The 14698-nt window shown below is 43.9% G+C and overlaps 1 protein-coding gene across 1 annotated transcript in view; it reads left to right on the forward strand.

The window, feature by feature from the left end:
* Positions 1 to 1131: 1131 nt before the first annotated feature.
* LOC141085566 (uncharacterized) overlaps positions 1132 to 14698 on the forward strand; it is a 96237-nt gene continuing 82670 nt past the window's right edge. Inside the window, exon 1 of the mRNA XM_073571027.1 lies at positions 1132 to 1330. Within this exon, the coding sequence (XP_073427128.1) occupies positions 1297 to 1330 (34 nt within the window). The 5' untranslated portion in view covers positions 1132 to 1296. The remainder of the gene's footprint in view (positions 1331 to 14698) is intronic.

The following is a 14698-nucleotide window of genomic DNA, read 5'->3' on the forward strand; positions in this document are numbered from 1 at the left end:
GCTCGTTTTTTGCGAGACAAGGTGACGTTTTCAGCAGTACCATGGATATTTATATGCGTCTTTTTGATCGCGCGTTAGTGCACTTTTTGTTTGGCGGTATGATAATAAATCATTATTTTTTGCTTAGTTTTTTATTTTTATTTTTTAAGAGATTTGCTAAAGGGGTTAACTAGCGGGACAGTTTTATAGGGCGAGTCGTTATGGATGCGGCGATACTAAATATGTGTACTTTTATTGTTTTTTTTTGTTTCCAAAAAATGAATTTATTAGGGAATATTTTTTTTAATTTATTTAGCGATTTTTTTAAAATTATTTTTACCCTTTTTTTTTTTAACTTTATTACATTGTCCCAGCGGGGACATACCTGTCATGTGACAGATCGCTGATCTGTCATATCACAGATCACTGTGACAGATCAGCGATGTGTCACAGGCACTGCACCAGGCTTCCTCCTTGCCTGCGCTTTGCAGGCACTGAGGAAGCCAGCTCCCTGCAGGCCCCCGAAGGTCCCCGTCGCCATCTTGGATTCAGGGATCTGCAGGGATGGAGCCCCCTGCAGCAGCGCTGCACATTGCGCTGCTGTGGGGGGCTCAGGGAAGCACGGAGGGAGCCCCCTCCCTGTCGATGCTTCTCTTTAACCCCCGGTACACCGCGATCGTGTTTGATCGCGGTGTGCAAGGGGTTAATGTGTCGGTGGCGGTCCGTGACCGCTCCTGACACATTGCGCCGGGTGTCAGCTGTAATAATCAGCTGACACCCGGCCGCGATCAGCGGCGCTCACCACGTGGATGCCGCTGATTGCTGTGACGTACTATCCCATCCCTGGGAATTAAGTCCCAGGGCACATGAACGGGATAGCATGTCACATGACAGAAAGGGGTTAATGATCATTATTTATTATCATTTATTATTGCTTATTAATATCTGATATTTACTATTAATATGTATTTTTTATTATTACTATTATCATTTTTTATTTATTATTATTTACATGGTGGAGACATAACTAATCATGTCCTTAACTCATTTGCTGCTGATAAAGAAATCTGTTTTTCTAATGATTAGAACAATAGATTAAATAGAGTAGAAGAAATCTTCCTTTCACTTTTACTCTTTTATCCCAACAGCGAGGACAGTGAAGTTTCATTTCACATTTAGAAAGTCCAAGTTCTACATGTGACGGATTTATGGGGGAGTGGAGATCTTACAAAGAAGGAAAAGTGGTGCAAGACTTCACGCTTTAGTTCTCCCATCAGTGATTGTGTTTATAGCTTCAAAGATACCAGTGGAAGAAACATGGGTCCAGTCACCTACTGTATCATCAGCGCTTGTAAGTATGTGATCAGGGATGTAGCTATAGGGGGTGTAGAGGTAGCAGCCTCTCTGTTACATAAGACCTCAGTACCATCGAGGAGGGTGGTTGCAGGTTTTACATTGGAACCTTTGTTCTCTGATTTATTTAGCCAGTGGGGCAACTAGATTCCCATGGGTCAAAGATCAAACTTTTCACTGGACCAATCCCACCCACTCGTTACAGCTTAATATATTATTACACCGTTTTCACTTTCCATCTGCTGTTGCAACATGTATTAAGGCTCATACAGACGTCCATTTTTTTTCACATATAAGAAAAACGCTCCTAATTTCATCTGAGTTTGGTCCAAGTTTCATCAGTTTTTCTTGGATAAAGTTAAAAGTTAAAGTTAAAGTTCTCTACCTTGTCTTATCTAGAGGTCCATGAAAAACGGCAATGGATTGCTGTCCGATTTTTTTCAGGGACCATTGACTTGTCTTGTTGACTTTGATCCAACACCTGGATGGGTCCACAATTTCGCACAGACCACTCAGTCTGCAAAAAATTAAAAAAGTCGGATCTATAAACAGCTCCATAGACTGTACTAGATCTCGTACGTGAAAAATGGACATCTGAATGAGCTCTTGCATATTTTCCTGTGCATTGAAAGGTTGTTGTCAGAGGGTTACACTTGTATCTCTCTCTCTCTCTCTCTCTCTATATATAATTTTTATTGAAAGTATATGTAGATATACAGAAAATATCACTTAAAAGAGAATTCCAAGATCCTCTCTCAATATGTAGCAGGTGTAATAATAATAATATTAATACCTCCAATTAGAAATGTAGTATACTTCTTCTGATATGCTCTGTTGCAGGGCATTGCAGTAGCTTAAGTATCTTTGGTTACAGACACTCATATACTGACAGTTACTTGTTACTGGTTGTAAAAATCATGGTTATATAATCCATTGCTCTGCACATGGGCTAATCACATGCAATATACTCCACCAACAGACACACATGATATCACAACCGAAAAGAATTATCATACAAATATGAGGTTGTGCCACAAGTGAGATGGATCATGATGTTGGACACATCAACACATAGACAAACAGTAGTTGCCAAAGGCAACACAAAGATGTACGAGGTATTTTTTAGATCCTTGGTAGTTACAGTATGAACAAATAGATCAATATTTGAACAAGAAGCTAGGGGGAGAATTTCCTAGAATGTGGCTTGATTGAAAGGGGAATCTTACCTCCTTCTGTTGAGTTGTGTTTAGTGATGAGCAAACGTGCTCGCCACTACTCGTTACTCGCTTGAGTATCACGGTACTCTGTGTACTCGGCGAGCACCAAGCATTTCCGGGATTACTCGGCGAGAACTCGGGTCTCCACCCAGCTTTTTTGACGGACTTTTCAGACCCAATCACGATGCAGGGATTGTTTGCCCGGAAATGAAACAACGCAGCCATCTTTGTTGTGGTCATGCAGTGATTGCCTGGCCGCACAGCATCATCACGGGTATAAGAGGCTGGACGCCACCCTGCTCGGCGCATTCAGCTCCGGATTTAGATAGTGCAGGGAGAGCTCCTGCCGAGATAGGGTCAGAAATGGGGATTTATTAGTTAGTGTGGGGTCTACCCATAGTAAACTACTCAAATCCAGCTAAACCAACAGTCCCTCTAAGGACTAATTCCGGAGTATATAGGTTCCAGTGTTAGGTAGGTAGGGTAGTTTACGTCGCTCTATACACATCAGTGCAAGGCCTGCAGGCACTGTATGTGTTTATGTAGATCATTGCATACATCAAGAAGGTCCATTCCCTTCCTGTGTTCTGGTGCTGCTGCTGCTACCTGTAGGATATATTGGCCGTATATACCTAGCCCCAGGTGTAATTGGCTTTGAATTTTTTTTTGGCCAGGGCTAATAGAGCTTTTTTATTGCAAAGCAATCCAGAGCACTTTTTTTTCCCTCCATTTGCTTTTTGACAGTGCACAATACAGCCAGATGCTTTTTCTAGCACACCATGAAAATCCAGCAATTTTAAAGGGGCCCCAAACTTCCTTTTTGAGTGCGCAGAGAAATATTTAATTTTTATGTGCTATGGTTGAGTAGATTTTTTTTTTTAGTGTCTTACACAATTTCTTGACACCATTTTGTTGAACCCCTCAAAAAATACATACAGGCCACATATTTTACAGAGTGGTATATCTGACACGCCTCATCCATCCATGTGCTAAAAATTTTGGTCTTTTTAGCCCTAAATTATATTTTTTTGCTGTCTGGCACTGTACTTACATACAGCAGTATTTAGCAAAAAAATGAAAAAAATATAGGCCACACATTTTTCGGTGTGGTATCTCTGTGCCAGCTCATATCTGTTTGTGCACAAACTATGTCAACTTGGTAGCTATACCCCAGTGGGTGTTGGCACAGTGTCATGTTGACTACAGTCCCCAGATATATATATATATATATATATATATATATCAACAAATAGTCTAGAAAGTGAGCAGGGCACTTCAACCATATAAATACAACCAGTCCCTCATAATAAAATGAAGGGCAAAGAAGAGATCCCACTATAAACTTCAATTAAAAGATATATTTTTATTGAAAAATTTTGTAAAAACCATATGAAAATAGCAGCAAGATAGCCATGATAGAGGACACCACATAAATTAATGGGCTATAACATCATATAATATGGCATAATGTAAGTCAATATACATGAATAAATAGGCTTTCCACATAACAATAAATCCTTGTAATGAACAATAAGGGGCTCTAATTAAAAGTTATCCCCTAGCACATTGGCTAAACAAGGAAAACCCCAAACTGCATGAACAGATTTTACCGTTCAAATGCTGACAAAGCCCTGAAAAAAACAATTAACCACAATGTAAAATGTGCTGTAACAGCGCTCTGTCACTAAGGACCATTGTCAGTCCAAAAAACCAAAATAGGTGAATAAATAAGAAATGGAGCTAATGAATATATCTACCTGTGGCACTGGAAAATAAGGTGTCCCCACACCCCGACGTGCGTTTCGCCGCCAGCTTCTTCCAGGGGTGTGCCTATAGGCAGGGTAACCGTGTTTTTATATGTTGATTGGCCAATCTAAAGGGAGAAATTATACAAGGGGCAGTAACCGTCAGTGTGATCGGCGCATAGCGCACCCGCCCATCTCCCCGTGATCGCTTCCTGCAGACACTCAATGACACGCAGCCTTTTGGAGGTGCCGGGGGAAGCGCATGATATGACCGGGCTGCGGGTACCTGTGCTGCGCCGTGTCCGGAACTGTCAAGGCTGTGTCCCCTGTTTTCCGGCGGAAGGAATAGGGTAATGGACAGGCCCCATTACACAGAAAGAGGGGTTGTGTTTATACAGGGTACCTGGCCGGAAGCTGAGGGAAAAAATAAGCAAAGCAGGAGTGAGTCCCCAGCTGTGACTGTGTGAGCAGCAAGGGGGGCAGTGCACTACACACCCGAAGCACCGACGCTGCAGCAAAATGCAGCAGACAGACAAACCTGCTGACCTAGAGGCATGGGGCCAGCTTAAGAGGAAGCGGGCAAGACAGCAAAGATTTTTGGCGTGGACAAGCAGCGCATAGGAGGTTGAGTAGCGTGCTCCGTCCTTAGAGCAGTTGTGCTGCAAAGGACTGTTACCATTGTCTCTCGCCACTAAAAGCAGTACTGCTATTTACCAAGGTTCCGTTTGCCTAGTAACCACCAGAGAGCGAGGCGCCGTGCGCTTCTTGACCATGAGTACAGCGCACGTGTGCAGTAGAGAGAGCCAATTGATGGCTCGTGTTCAGCATGGATAACCAATAATTATAAGGCACAAAGGAATGTCAGTGGACATTGGTACGGTCAGCAAGGTACTCCATCAGCATTTTCCAAAACTTTGCACTCTTTGTGAGAGTCCCCCGTGCCTCAGGCACTGGGCGATGGGAGGGTCTGAGAAAACTCTCCCCAAACTTTGTCAGTGTTCCACTGCCTTTGCTGGCTTGGAGTTGTGTCTCTCTCTCACCTGTACTCCTTTCTTGGCCAAAAAACTTTGACCTCTGCTGCCAGCATTTTCAGATGTGAATTTTTTAATAATTCTGCAAGAAGGACCCTCTGTTCCTCCAACATTTTAGTACACCTGTCTGCCTCTGGAATAAGAGATGTAAAGTTCTCCTTGTAGCGTGGGTCTAGAAGTGTTACCAATCAGTATTGCCCGTCACCCAAAATTTTGATAATGCGAGGGTGATGGGAAAGGCAGCGTAGCTTAAACTCAGGCATGTGTGCAAGACTGCTAACAGTCAATACTTCCAAGTCCTTACCAAGAGGATGACTGACTATGCTCTCCTCCTGCTCCTTGTCATCAGGCCTCTAACACTTAGAACTAACTTCAGTAATATCATTGTACAAACATCATTGTAAATACCTTCTGTAAATACACCCCTGTATTTTTTTCTCCCCCCACCTCATTTTAGACTGTAAGTTGTCACGAGCAGGATTGTTTTGTTTGGGTTTAATTATTGTTATCGCTATTACTTAGTGTAGATTGTAAGCTGTCACCAGCAGGGTAGTTTTATTTTGGTTTAATTATTGTATTATTGTTATCATTGTTACTTAGGACTGTTGTATTGAAACTGTTAAACTGTAAATATGTTTTCGCTCTATAATAACTCTCAATTTTCAAACTAGAAGACAGATAAGCAGGATGGAGACGTTAATTATGGTGTCATTGACGTTCACCCTCTTTGTGAATTCATCAAAGTTTTGGAGGATGTTACATATGTCAGACATCCATGTCCACTCCTCAGTTGTTATGTGTGAAGAAAGAACTGAAAACCGACAACCTTGTTGATGCTGGTAGACTAGTCACCAACTGCCCTCTTCTGTTCACAAATCCTTTCCAACATCTGCAGTGTAAAGTTCCAAGGCCTGGGGGCATCACTAGGGATGGGCGAATCTACTCGTTAGGACTCGTTACTCTGTGAGTAGTAGGGGACTCGCAGGAGTCGGTACTCTGCGAGTTTCCAAGCGATTACTCGCACAGTAACGAGTCCAATGCAAATGAATGGCAATCCTAGTTTTTGCAGAGTTTCTTAGCGATTTTGTGTCAGCAGCTGGACACAAAATCGCTAAGAAACTAGGATTGCTTGTATTAAACTGTGAAAAAACTAGCTAGGAGTTCTCTCTCTCTGTTTTGCAGCGATTCCTGTGCTGGGGGATTCCTGTGCTGGGGAGGAGGAGAATGGGGATGCGAGTTTTGCAGCGATTCCTGTGCTGGAGGGGAGAGAGAGAGAGAACTCCTAGCTAGTTTTGTGTGTCCTAGCTGGACACAAAATCGCTAAGAAACTAGGATTGCTTGTATTAAACTGTGAAAAAACTAGCTAGGAGTTCGTTCTCTCTCTCTCTCTCCTCGCATCCCCATTCTCCTCCTCCCCAGCACAGGAATCGCTGCAAAACAGAGAGAGAGAACTCCTAGCTAGGTTTTTAACAGTTTAATACAAGCAATCGTAGTTTCTTAGCGATTTTGTGTCCAGCTGCTGACACAAAATCGCTAAGAAACTCTGCAAAAAAAAAAATCTGCATCCCCATTCTCCTCCTCCCAAGCACAGGAATCGCTGCAAAACTCGCATCCCCATTCATTAACATTGGACTCGCTAGACTTGCAACGAATAGCGAGTTTCCAAGTCGGACTCGTTACAGCCTAGCGATTCCGAATATTTCAGGATTCGCCCATCCCTAGGCATCACACACCAGTCGGTGAGTCAGAAGCTGCAAGCACTGCTGAATCACGGCAAGGGCGGATGAAGCTGTAGCTGACTTTCTAAAATGGGTATTTAGAGCGTTGTACTTTTCCAAGCAGATCTGCCAGCTCCGTGTCTCTTTTCAAAAAACATTGACCAATTAGGTTAAGCGCATGAGCCAGGCATGGCACGTGTGTGAGCTCGCCTCGCCACAGAGCAGCCACCAGGTTCCAGCCATTGTCACACACAACCATGCCTGGCTGTGGGTTCAGCAGTCTCAGCCACCGATCTGCCTGCCCTTTCAGAGCTTTCCACAACTCTTCAGCATTGTGGGATTTGTCACAGAAGGATATTAGCTCCAGCACAGCCTGTTCCCACTTTGACTTGGAAGTGCTGCAGTGCTTCCAGCTTGTGACTGATGTGCTACCTTTTGTAGCTGGAGGCTGAAGAGGAGGAGGAGGAGGTACAGGAGCTGTATACTGTGGCGGCAACCCAAATTGACGTAGGGCACGCAATACTCTGTGTTTGGGAGGACGGGCACCATACCAAGGTCGGAGTGGGTCCCGGCTTCCACCTTGCTAACCCAGTGTACCTTCAGTGAGATGTACTGTCTCTGACCACAAGCACTTGTCCACATGTTTGTGGTTAGGTGGACTTTCCAATTAACAGTATTGTGGAGGGCACGGGTAATGTTGTGGGACACGTGCCGTGTAATGCCGGGATGGCACACCGGGACAAATATTCCCGCATATTCGTGGCCTCAGGTTGATCCTCGACTCTGCCCTCTCTTTCAAACTACATATCAAAGCCTTTGCCTCCTCCTGTCCATTGCAACTCAAAAACATTTCCTGAATCGGTACATTACCAGAAACTTAAAAAATGTTTGTGCACACCCTCATGATCTCCCGCCTAGAGTATTGCAACCTTATACTCTGTACCCTCCTGTCTAGCACTGCTGCACCACTCAAATCTATCCAAAATTCTGCTGCAAGAGTTATCCAACTGTCCCTCCATTATTTCACAGCTTCTCCTCTCTGCCATGCCCTTCACTGCCTTTCTATTGCCCATAGGCTACAGTTCAAAACCCTAAATATGACATCCAAAGCCTTCCCTAAACAGTCTCCTCCATACATCTGTGACATGGTCTCCCAATGTCCGACTGGATCATGACTTTGAAAACACAGTGTGCCGTCAGCAAGATGTACTGTCCCTGACCACAAGCACTTGTCCACGTTTGTGGTTAGGTGGACTTTCCAATTAACAGTATTGTGGAGGGCACGGGTAATGTTGTGGGACACATGCCTGTGTAATGCCAGGATGGCACACCGGGACAAATATTCCTGCATGTTCGTGGCCTCAGGTTGAGCCTCGACTCTGCCCTCTCTTTCAAACTACATATCAAAGCCCTTGCCTCCTCCTGTCCATTACAACTCAAAAACATTTCCTAAATCCGTACATTACAAGAAACTTAAAAAATGTTTGTGCACACCCTCATGATTTCCCGCCTCGAGTATTGCAACCTTATACTCTGTACCCTCCTGTATAGCACTGTTGCACCACTCAAATCTATCCAAAATTCTGCTGCCAGAGTAATCCACCTGTCCCTCTATTATTTCACAGCTTCTCCTCTCTGTCTTGCCCTTCACTGCCTTTCTATTGCCCATAGGCTACAGTTCAAAACCCTAAATATGACATACAAAGCCTTACCTAAACAGTCTCCTCCATACATCTGTGACATGGTCTCTCAATGTCTGACTGGGTCATGACTTTTTCTATGCAAACACAGTGTGCCGTCAGCAAGATGTACCGTCCCTGCCCACAAGCACTTGTCCACGTGTCCGTGTTTAGGTGCACTTTCCCTGTACCAGCATTGATGGCACAGGTAATGTTGTGGGACACGTCTAATATCATGACGGCAGACTGGGAGAAATGGTGCAGGGTGGGGACCGAGTACCTTGTTACGGTCACCGCCATCACGTTGTGGAAAGCGTCGGTTTCCCAAAAGCTTAGAATGCAACATTTTGAACGCAAGCAGATGACAAATTTGTGAATTAACAGTAGTACTGTGGCTTGTGGGCCGTTGGCTGCGTCTTTCCGCTTACGGTCCAATGACTAGTGTATGGACAAGTGAAGGCTGCGCTGGGACAAGGAAGTGGATGTGCTTGATTATGGTGCAGTTTGACTGTGGTCAACAACAGGTGCAGGGCAGGAGGCATCTTCACATGCACCATGGACAGGGGATTGGCTTGTATGCTCAACAGCGGAAGAAGCAGTGGTATCACTCGTAGACACCATGGCAGGTGGTGCAAATGTCCTTTTTGGGGTTATCGTCAGAGTCTTTAAAGGGAACCTGTCACCCCCCCCAGGCGTTTTTAAGTAAAAGTGCCACCTTGTGCAGCACTGATGCTGCATTCTGTCAAGGTGGCGCTTTTATTTAGCGCCCCTTCCTCCGCAGAAATAAGCATTTTTAAAATTGGTCAGACATACCTGAAGTTTCCCCCTCGGACACAGACGCCTCACATCCATCAGTCATGTCCTCCTTCAGTCTTTGCTCCACCTCCTCAGCATTCATTTCAAATTCTGGCACCTGCGCTTTACTATATTTTTTTGGGCATGCGCAGTTAGCGCTGCCCGTGCTCTGACATCACATCATGTCCTTCCTATCGCGCCTGCGTGGATGCGTGGCCAGAGATCCCGCCAAACAGTGTGAATAAATCAGAAAAGACTGCGGGTCCGGATCTCTGGCCATGTGTCAACTTTTGTGGTGGCAACGGTTGTGCGATGTATGAGAATGAAATGCCTGCCAGTTCGAGGACATGTTTTCCTTCATCTAGGGAGCGGCACATAAAAGAATTGTTGTTATAGGAGAAGGATAAAGCGAAGGGGAAACCCCATCGATATTTTATTCGTGCGGCTTGTAAAGCTGAAGTAATTGGTCTGAAAGCTCTCCTTCTATTAAGTGTAGCAGGAGCAATATCTGCATAGAGGTGAACTGAGTCCGCTAAACCGGGAAAAGCTGGAGAATCCCGTGCCGCAGCCAATATTAAGTCTCTAGACTCTTCGCAGTGTAGCTTCAGCACCACATCCCTGGAGGCATCACTTGATCTTGGCCTTCCAAATGCTCTGTGGATCCTGGTTATTTGCAGCATGGCCAGGTCCATTTGTGGAAGCAGTGCTGTAAATAAAGCAGTTGCTGTGTCTTTGAGTGCAAGAATGGTTTCAGGGAGACCACGTATACGCAGGTTGCCTCTGCGTGATCTATTTTCATAGTCTGACTCTTCACATTTGAGCTCCAAATCATTGATGCGTTCCATATGTTGTTTTATGGTCTCCTGGTCGTCCTCTAAGGCATCAGCTACAGAGTCCATTTTTTCCTCCAGTGAGGAGGTACGTTGAATGATATCTTGCAACTGTGCTGCAACATTTTGCATAGCAGAGGTGAGCTCTGATCTAAAGGTCTCTTGGAGCATTTTTATAAGCGTAGCAGTGGGTACTACAGTGTCCTCTTGAGAGGGAAAATCGTCGCTGTCTGCTGCAGCGTTCGTCCGCACAGCAGGAGAGGAGATGACTGAGGCTGCTGTAAAGGCAGCCATTTTAGAGCTGGTGTTGTCGGTTAGGCGATCAGCAATAGAGCGGCTTATCGGTGGAGCAGAGCCTCCCTTCTTCTGTATTGTTCAACATCTTTATCAACGATTTAAATGAAGGAATTGAGGGTAAACTGATTAAATTTGCTGATGACACAAAGCTAGGAGGAATAGCTAATACTAGAGAAGAGAGAGAGAGAGGATTCAAAAAGATTTAAATAAATTGGAGCAGTGGGCAGCAACTAACAGAATGGTTTTTAACAGGGAAAAATGCAAAGTACTACATCTGGGCAATAAAAATGAAAAAAGCATATACAGAATGGGAGGAATAGGGCTAAATTCCTATTTTGCATCTGTTTTCTCTCAGAAAGGAAATGTAACATCAACTGTTATTCACTGTCCTATTAAGGGAATAGAAGAATCCAGGATATCTATAAACAGAAAGATAGTGAGGAAACACTTAGCTAACCTAAATGAATTCAAGTCTCCAGGTCCAGATGAATTACACCCCAGAGTACTGAAGGAGATAGCAGAAGAAATTTTTGAACCCCTCTCCATAATCTTTGAAAATTCTTGGAGAACAGGAGAAGTGCCAGAAGACTGGAGAAGAGCAAATGTTGTTCCTATCTTCAAAAAGGGGAAGAAGGTGGACCCAGGCAACTATAGGCTGGTGAGTCTGACTTCTATACCAGGAAAGATCTTTGAACAAATTATTAAACAACATGTATGTCAATACCTGGATAAGAATGAAGTGATTAAACAGAGTCAGCATGGGTTTGTAACTAATAAGTCATGTCAGACTAATTTAATTTCCTTCTATGACGGTATCACTGATTGGGTGGATCAAGGAAATGCTGTAGATATAGTATATCTTGACTTCAGCAAAGCATTTGACAAAGTCTCTCATACAATCCTTATTGAAAAAATGACTAAGTATGGAATGGACAAGGCAACTGTTAGGTGGATTCATAACTGGCTTAGTGATCGGACCCAAAGAGTGGTCATAAATGGCTGCACATCCAGTTGGAAGAATGTCTCAAGTGGGGTACCACAGGGCTCTGTCCTGGGCCCTGTATTGTTCAACATCTTTATCAACGATTTAGATGAAGGAATTGAGGGTAAACTGATTAAATTTGCTGATGACACAAAGCTAGGAGGGATAGCTAATACTAGAGAAGAGAGAGAGAGGATTCAAAAAGATTTAAATAAACTGGAGAAGTGGGCAGCAACTAACAGAATGGTTTTTAACAGGGAGAAGTGCAAAGTACTACATCTGGGCAATAAAAATGAAAAAAGCATATATAGAATGGGAGGAATAGGGCTAAGTGACAGCACATGTGAAAAAGACTTGGGTATACTAATAGATCACAGACTGAATATGAGTCAACAGTGTGATGCAGCAGCAAAAAAGGCAAATGCAATTCTAGGATGTATTAACAGAAGCATACAGTCTAGATCACGTGAAGTCATTATTTCCCTCTACTCCTCTTTGGTCAGACCTCATCTGGAATATTGTGTCCAGTTTTGGGCACCATATTTTAAAAAAGACATCAACAAACTGGAGCAAGTTCAGAAAAGAGCGACCAGAATGGTCCCTTTTCCAGATCACTTTATCCAATGATTCGTCCGCCATATTTTCACTAAAACCCTGCACCTTCCCAGCAGCAACTGTGTATGAAACCACGTAACAGTTTTGCAAGGTGTTTATGATGCCCCCCCAAAAAAAGAGGCCACACTATGTTGATATCTACCCCCAGGGGCAAATGTTTGCCAGCCCATACACTTAGTGTATGGGCATTCCGAGTCTAGGAGACATGCTCCTTTAAATTGGGCCTATTTGTTAATCAGGCCTTCCTCCACATCTCATCATCCACGACCACTGCCACTAGATCAACAGGGTTGACATGTTCTGTGCTGCCACAGCCAGGTTCGAATTCTGAACATGGGTGGGTGGTTACGCTGGGCGTAAAAGAATTGTTATGGAAAAGGTTGAGGTGTACCCCACAGGGGAAAATGTTTGACAGCCAACACACTTAGTGTATGGTCTTTCCGAGTCTAGGAGACCCACTCCTTTAAATTGGGCATAGTTTTTAATCAGGCTTTCCTCCACGTCTCATCATCCGCCGCCACTAGATCACCAGTGTTAACGTGTTCCGTGCTGCTACAGCCATTGTCGAATTCTGAACAAGGGTCGGTGTTTTTGCTGGGAGTCAAAGAATTCATATGGAAAAGACTGAGGTGTACCCCACAGGGGAAAATGCTTGACAGCAAACACACTTAGTGTATGGGCATTACAAGTCTATGAGACCCGCTACTAGAAATTGGGCCTATTTGTTAATCAGGCCTTCCTCCACGTCTCATCGTCCACGATTACCGCCACTAGATCAACAGGGTTAATGTGTTCCATGCTGCTACAGCCAGTGTCGGATTCCGAACAAGGGTGGGTGTTTTTGCTGGACCTAAAAGAATTGTTATGGAAAAGGTTGACGTGTACCCCACAGGGGAAAATGCTTGTCAGCCCAATAATTAGTGTATGGGCATTACAAGTCTAGGAAACCTGCTCCTTTTTAATGGGACATTTTTTGTTAAGAAGCCCCCCTACATGTTTCTTCCAAGGAGGGATTGGGGTTATTGGGGTGCATATGACTTGGTAGCAGGGCAGGCCTTGCAGTCAATGCATAAGAAAACAGAATGGGAGTACAAAATGAATAATGTGAAGTGGATTTTCCTGTGCACATCCAGTATGTGGGTTCAAAGGCATATTGGGGTGCAGATAACTTGGCAGCAGGGCAGGCCTTGCAGTCAATGTATAAGAAAAGAGTTTGGGATTACGAAATTAATAATGTGAAGTGGATTTTCCTTTCCGGGGATCATCCAGTACGTGGCTTCAAAAGCTCATTGGGGTGCATATAACTTTGGGGCAAGCCAGGCCTTGCATTCAATGCAACATTTTTTATGGAAGCACTCCTGTACATCTCGTGAAAGAGGTATTGGGGTGTGTTGTAATTCTTGGCAGCCCATCCACTCACTTCATAGGCAATAACAGTTTAGGAGACCCACTGTTTAATAATGGCCCTTTAAGAAGATTAATGCCGCCTGATACCCCTGTAAAAAATAGGCTCTGTGACTTTAAGAGTCCCTCCTTCATAAATGAAACAAGATGTGTCTGCTTATGTGTCACACACCACATGTCCAGCTAGGGTTGTTAAATGTTACAATGACATTTCCCAGTGAATGCATTTGTATTGGTTGAAAGCAATGTTAAAGTTGAAAAACGCTTCAAAAACGCTGTGTCTGAACATAGCCCAAGTGTTGGAGGAACATTTTGGTCTGGGGTTAATTATTTTGCCTTATATACAAGTCATTAACCTCGAAAGAACATATATGTGGCATGCACAAGTGTGAACAAGTCGGTAAGAAAATGCCCACACCACCCAATGGCTGAACCACAACAAAAAAGCACAAAATGACAAATTTGCAAAAATACTCTGCAGTAAAAAAATACATTAGATAGGGACTGCTTCGTGAAGGGTAAGGCTACTTTCACACATCAGGTTTTCGGCGTCAGGCGCGATCCGGCGTCGTGCCGGAATGCCGGATCCGGCAAATGTTTTGTAAAACCTGATGTGCCGGATCCGGTTTTCTGCCGGATCCGTCTTGTTCTTGACAGACAAAACCGGATCCGTCTCATCCGGTTCATCCGTTTTTCTATCCGTTTTTTCGACGGATTACGCCGGATCCGGTTTTTAAAATTGACCCTTGTGGCCCCTCAAGGCAGAGTACACTGGCAGGATGACAGAGTGTGAAAGATTTGTGCCCTAACCAAACTTGTGTACCTTCTGGACCAACAGTATATACCTTTGCCAACCAAAGTTGGCTATCTTGTCATGGTCTTACTATTTTTAGCTTTAGGCCACAGGTGTGTACCTGGTTGTGTTTTATGCAAAGTATTTCACCTTTTAACAAAAGTTGTGTACATTGTTAGGAAATCACCAACAATAAACACAACTTTTTAGGTGAAATACTTTGCTTCAAACACAACCAGGAACACAACTGTGGCAAAAAG

This window comes from Dendrobates tinctorius, unplaced genomic scaffold (assembly GCF_039654945.1).
Source record: "Dendrobates tinctorius isolate UK_male_01 unplaced genomic scaffold, ASM3965494v1 ptg000028l, whole genome shotgun sequence".
Lineage (NCBI taxonomy): Eukaryota > Metazoa > Chordata > Amphibia > Anura > Dendrobatidae > Dendrobates > Dendrobates tinctorius.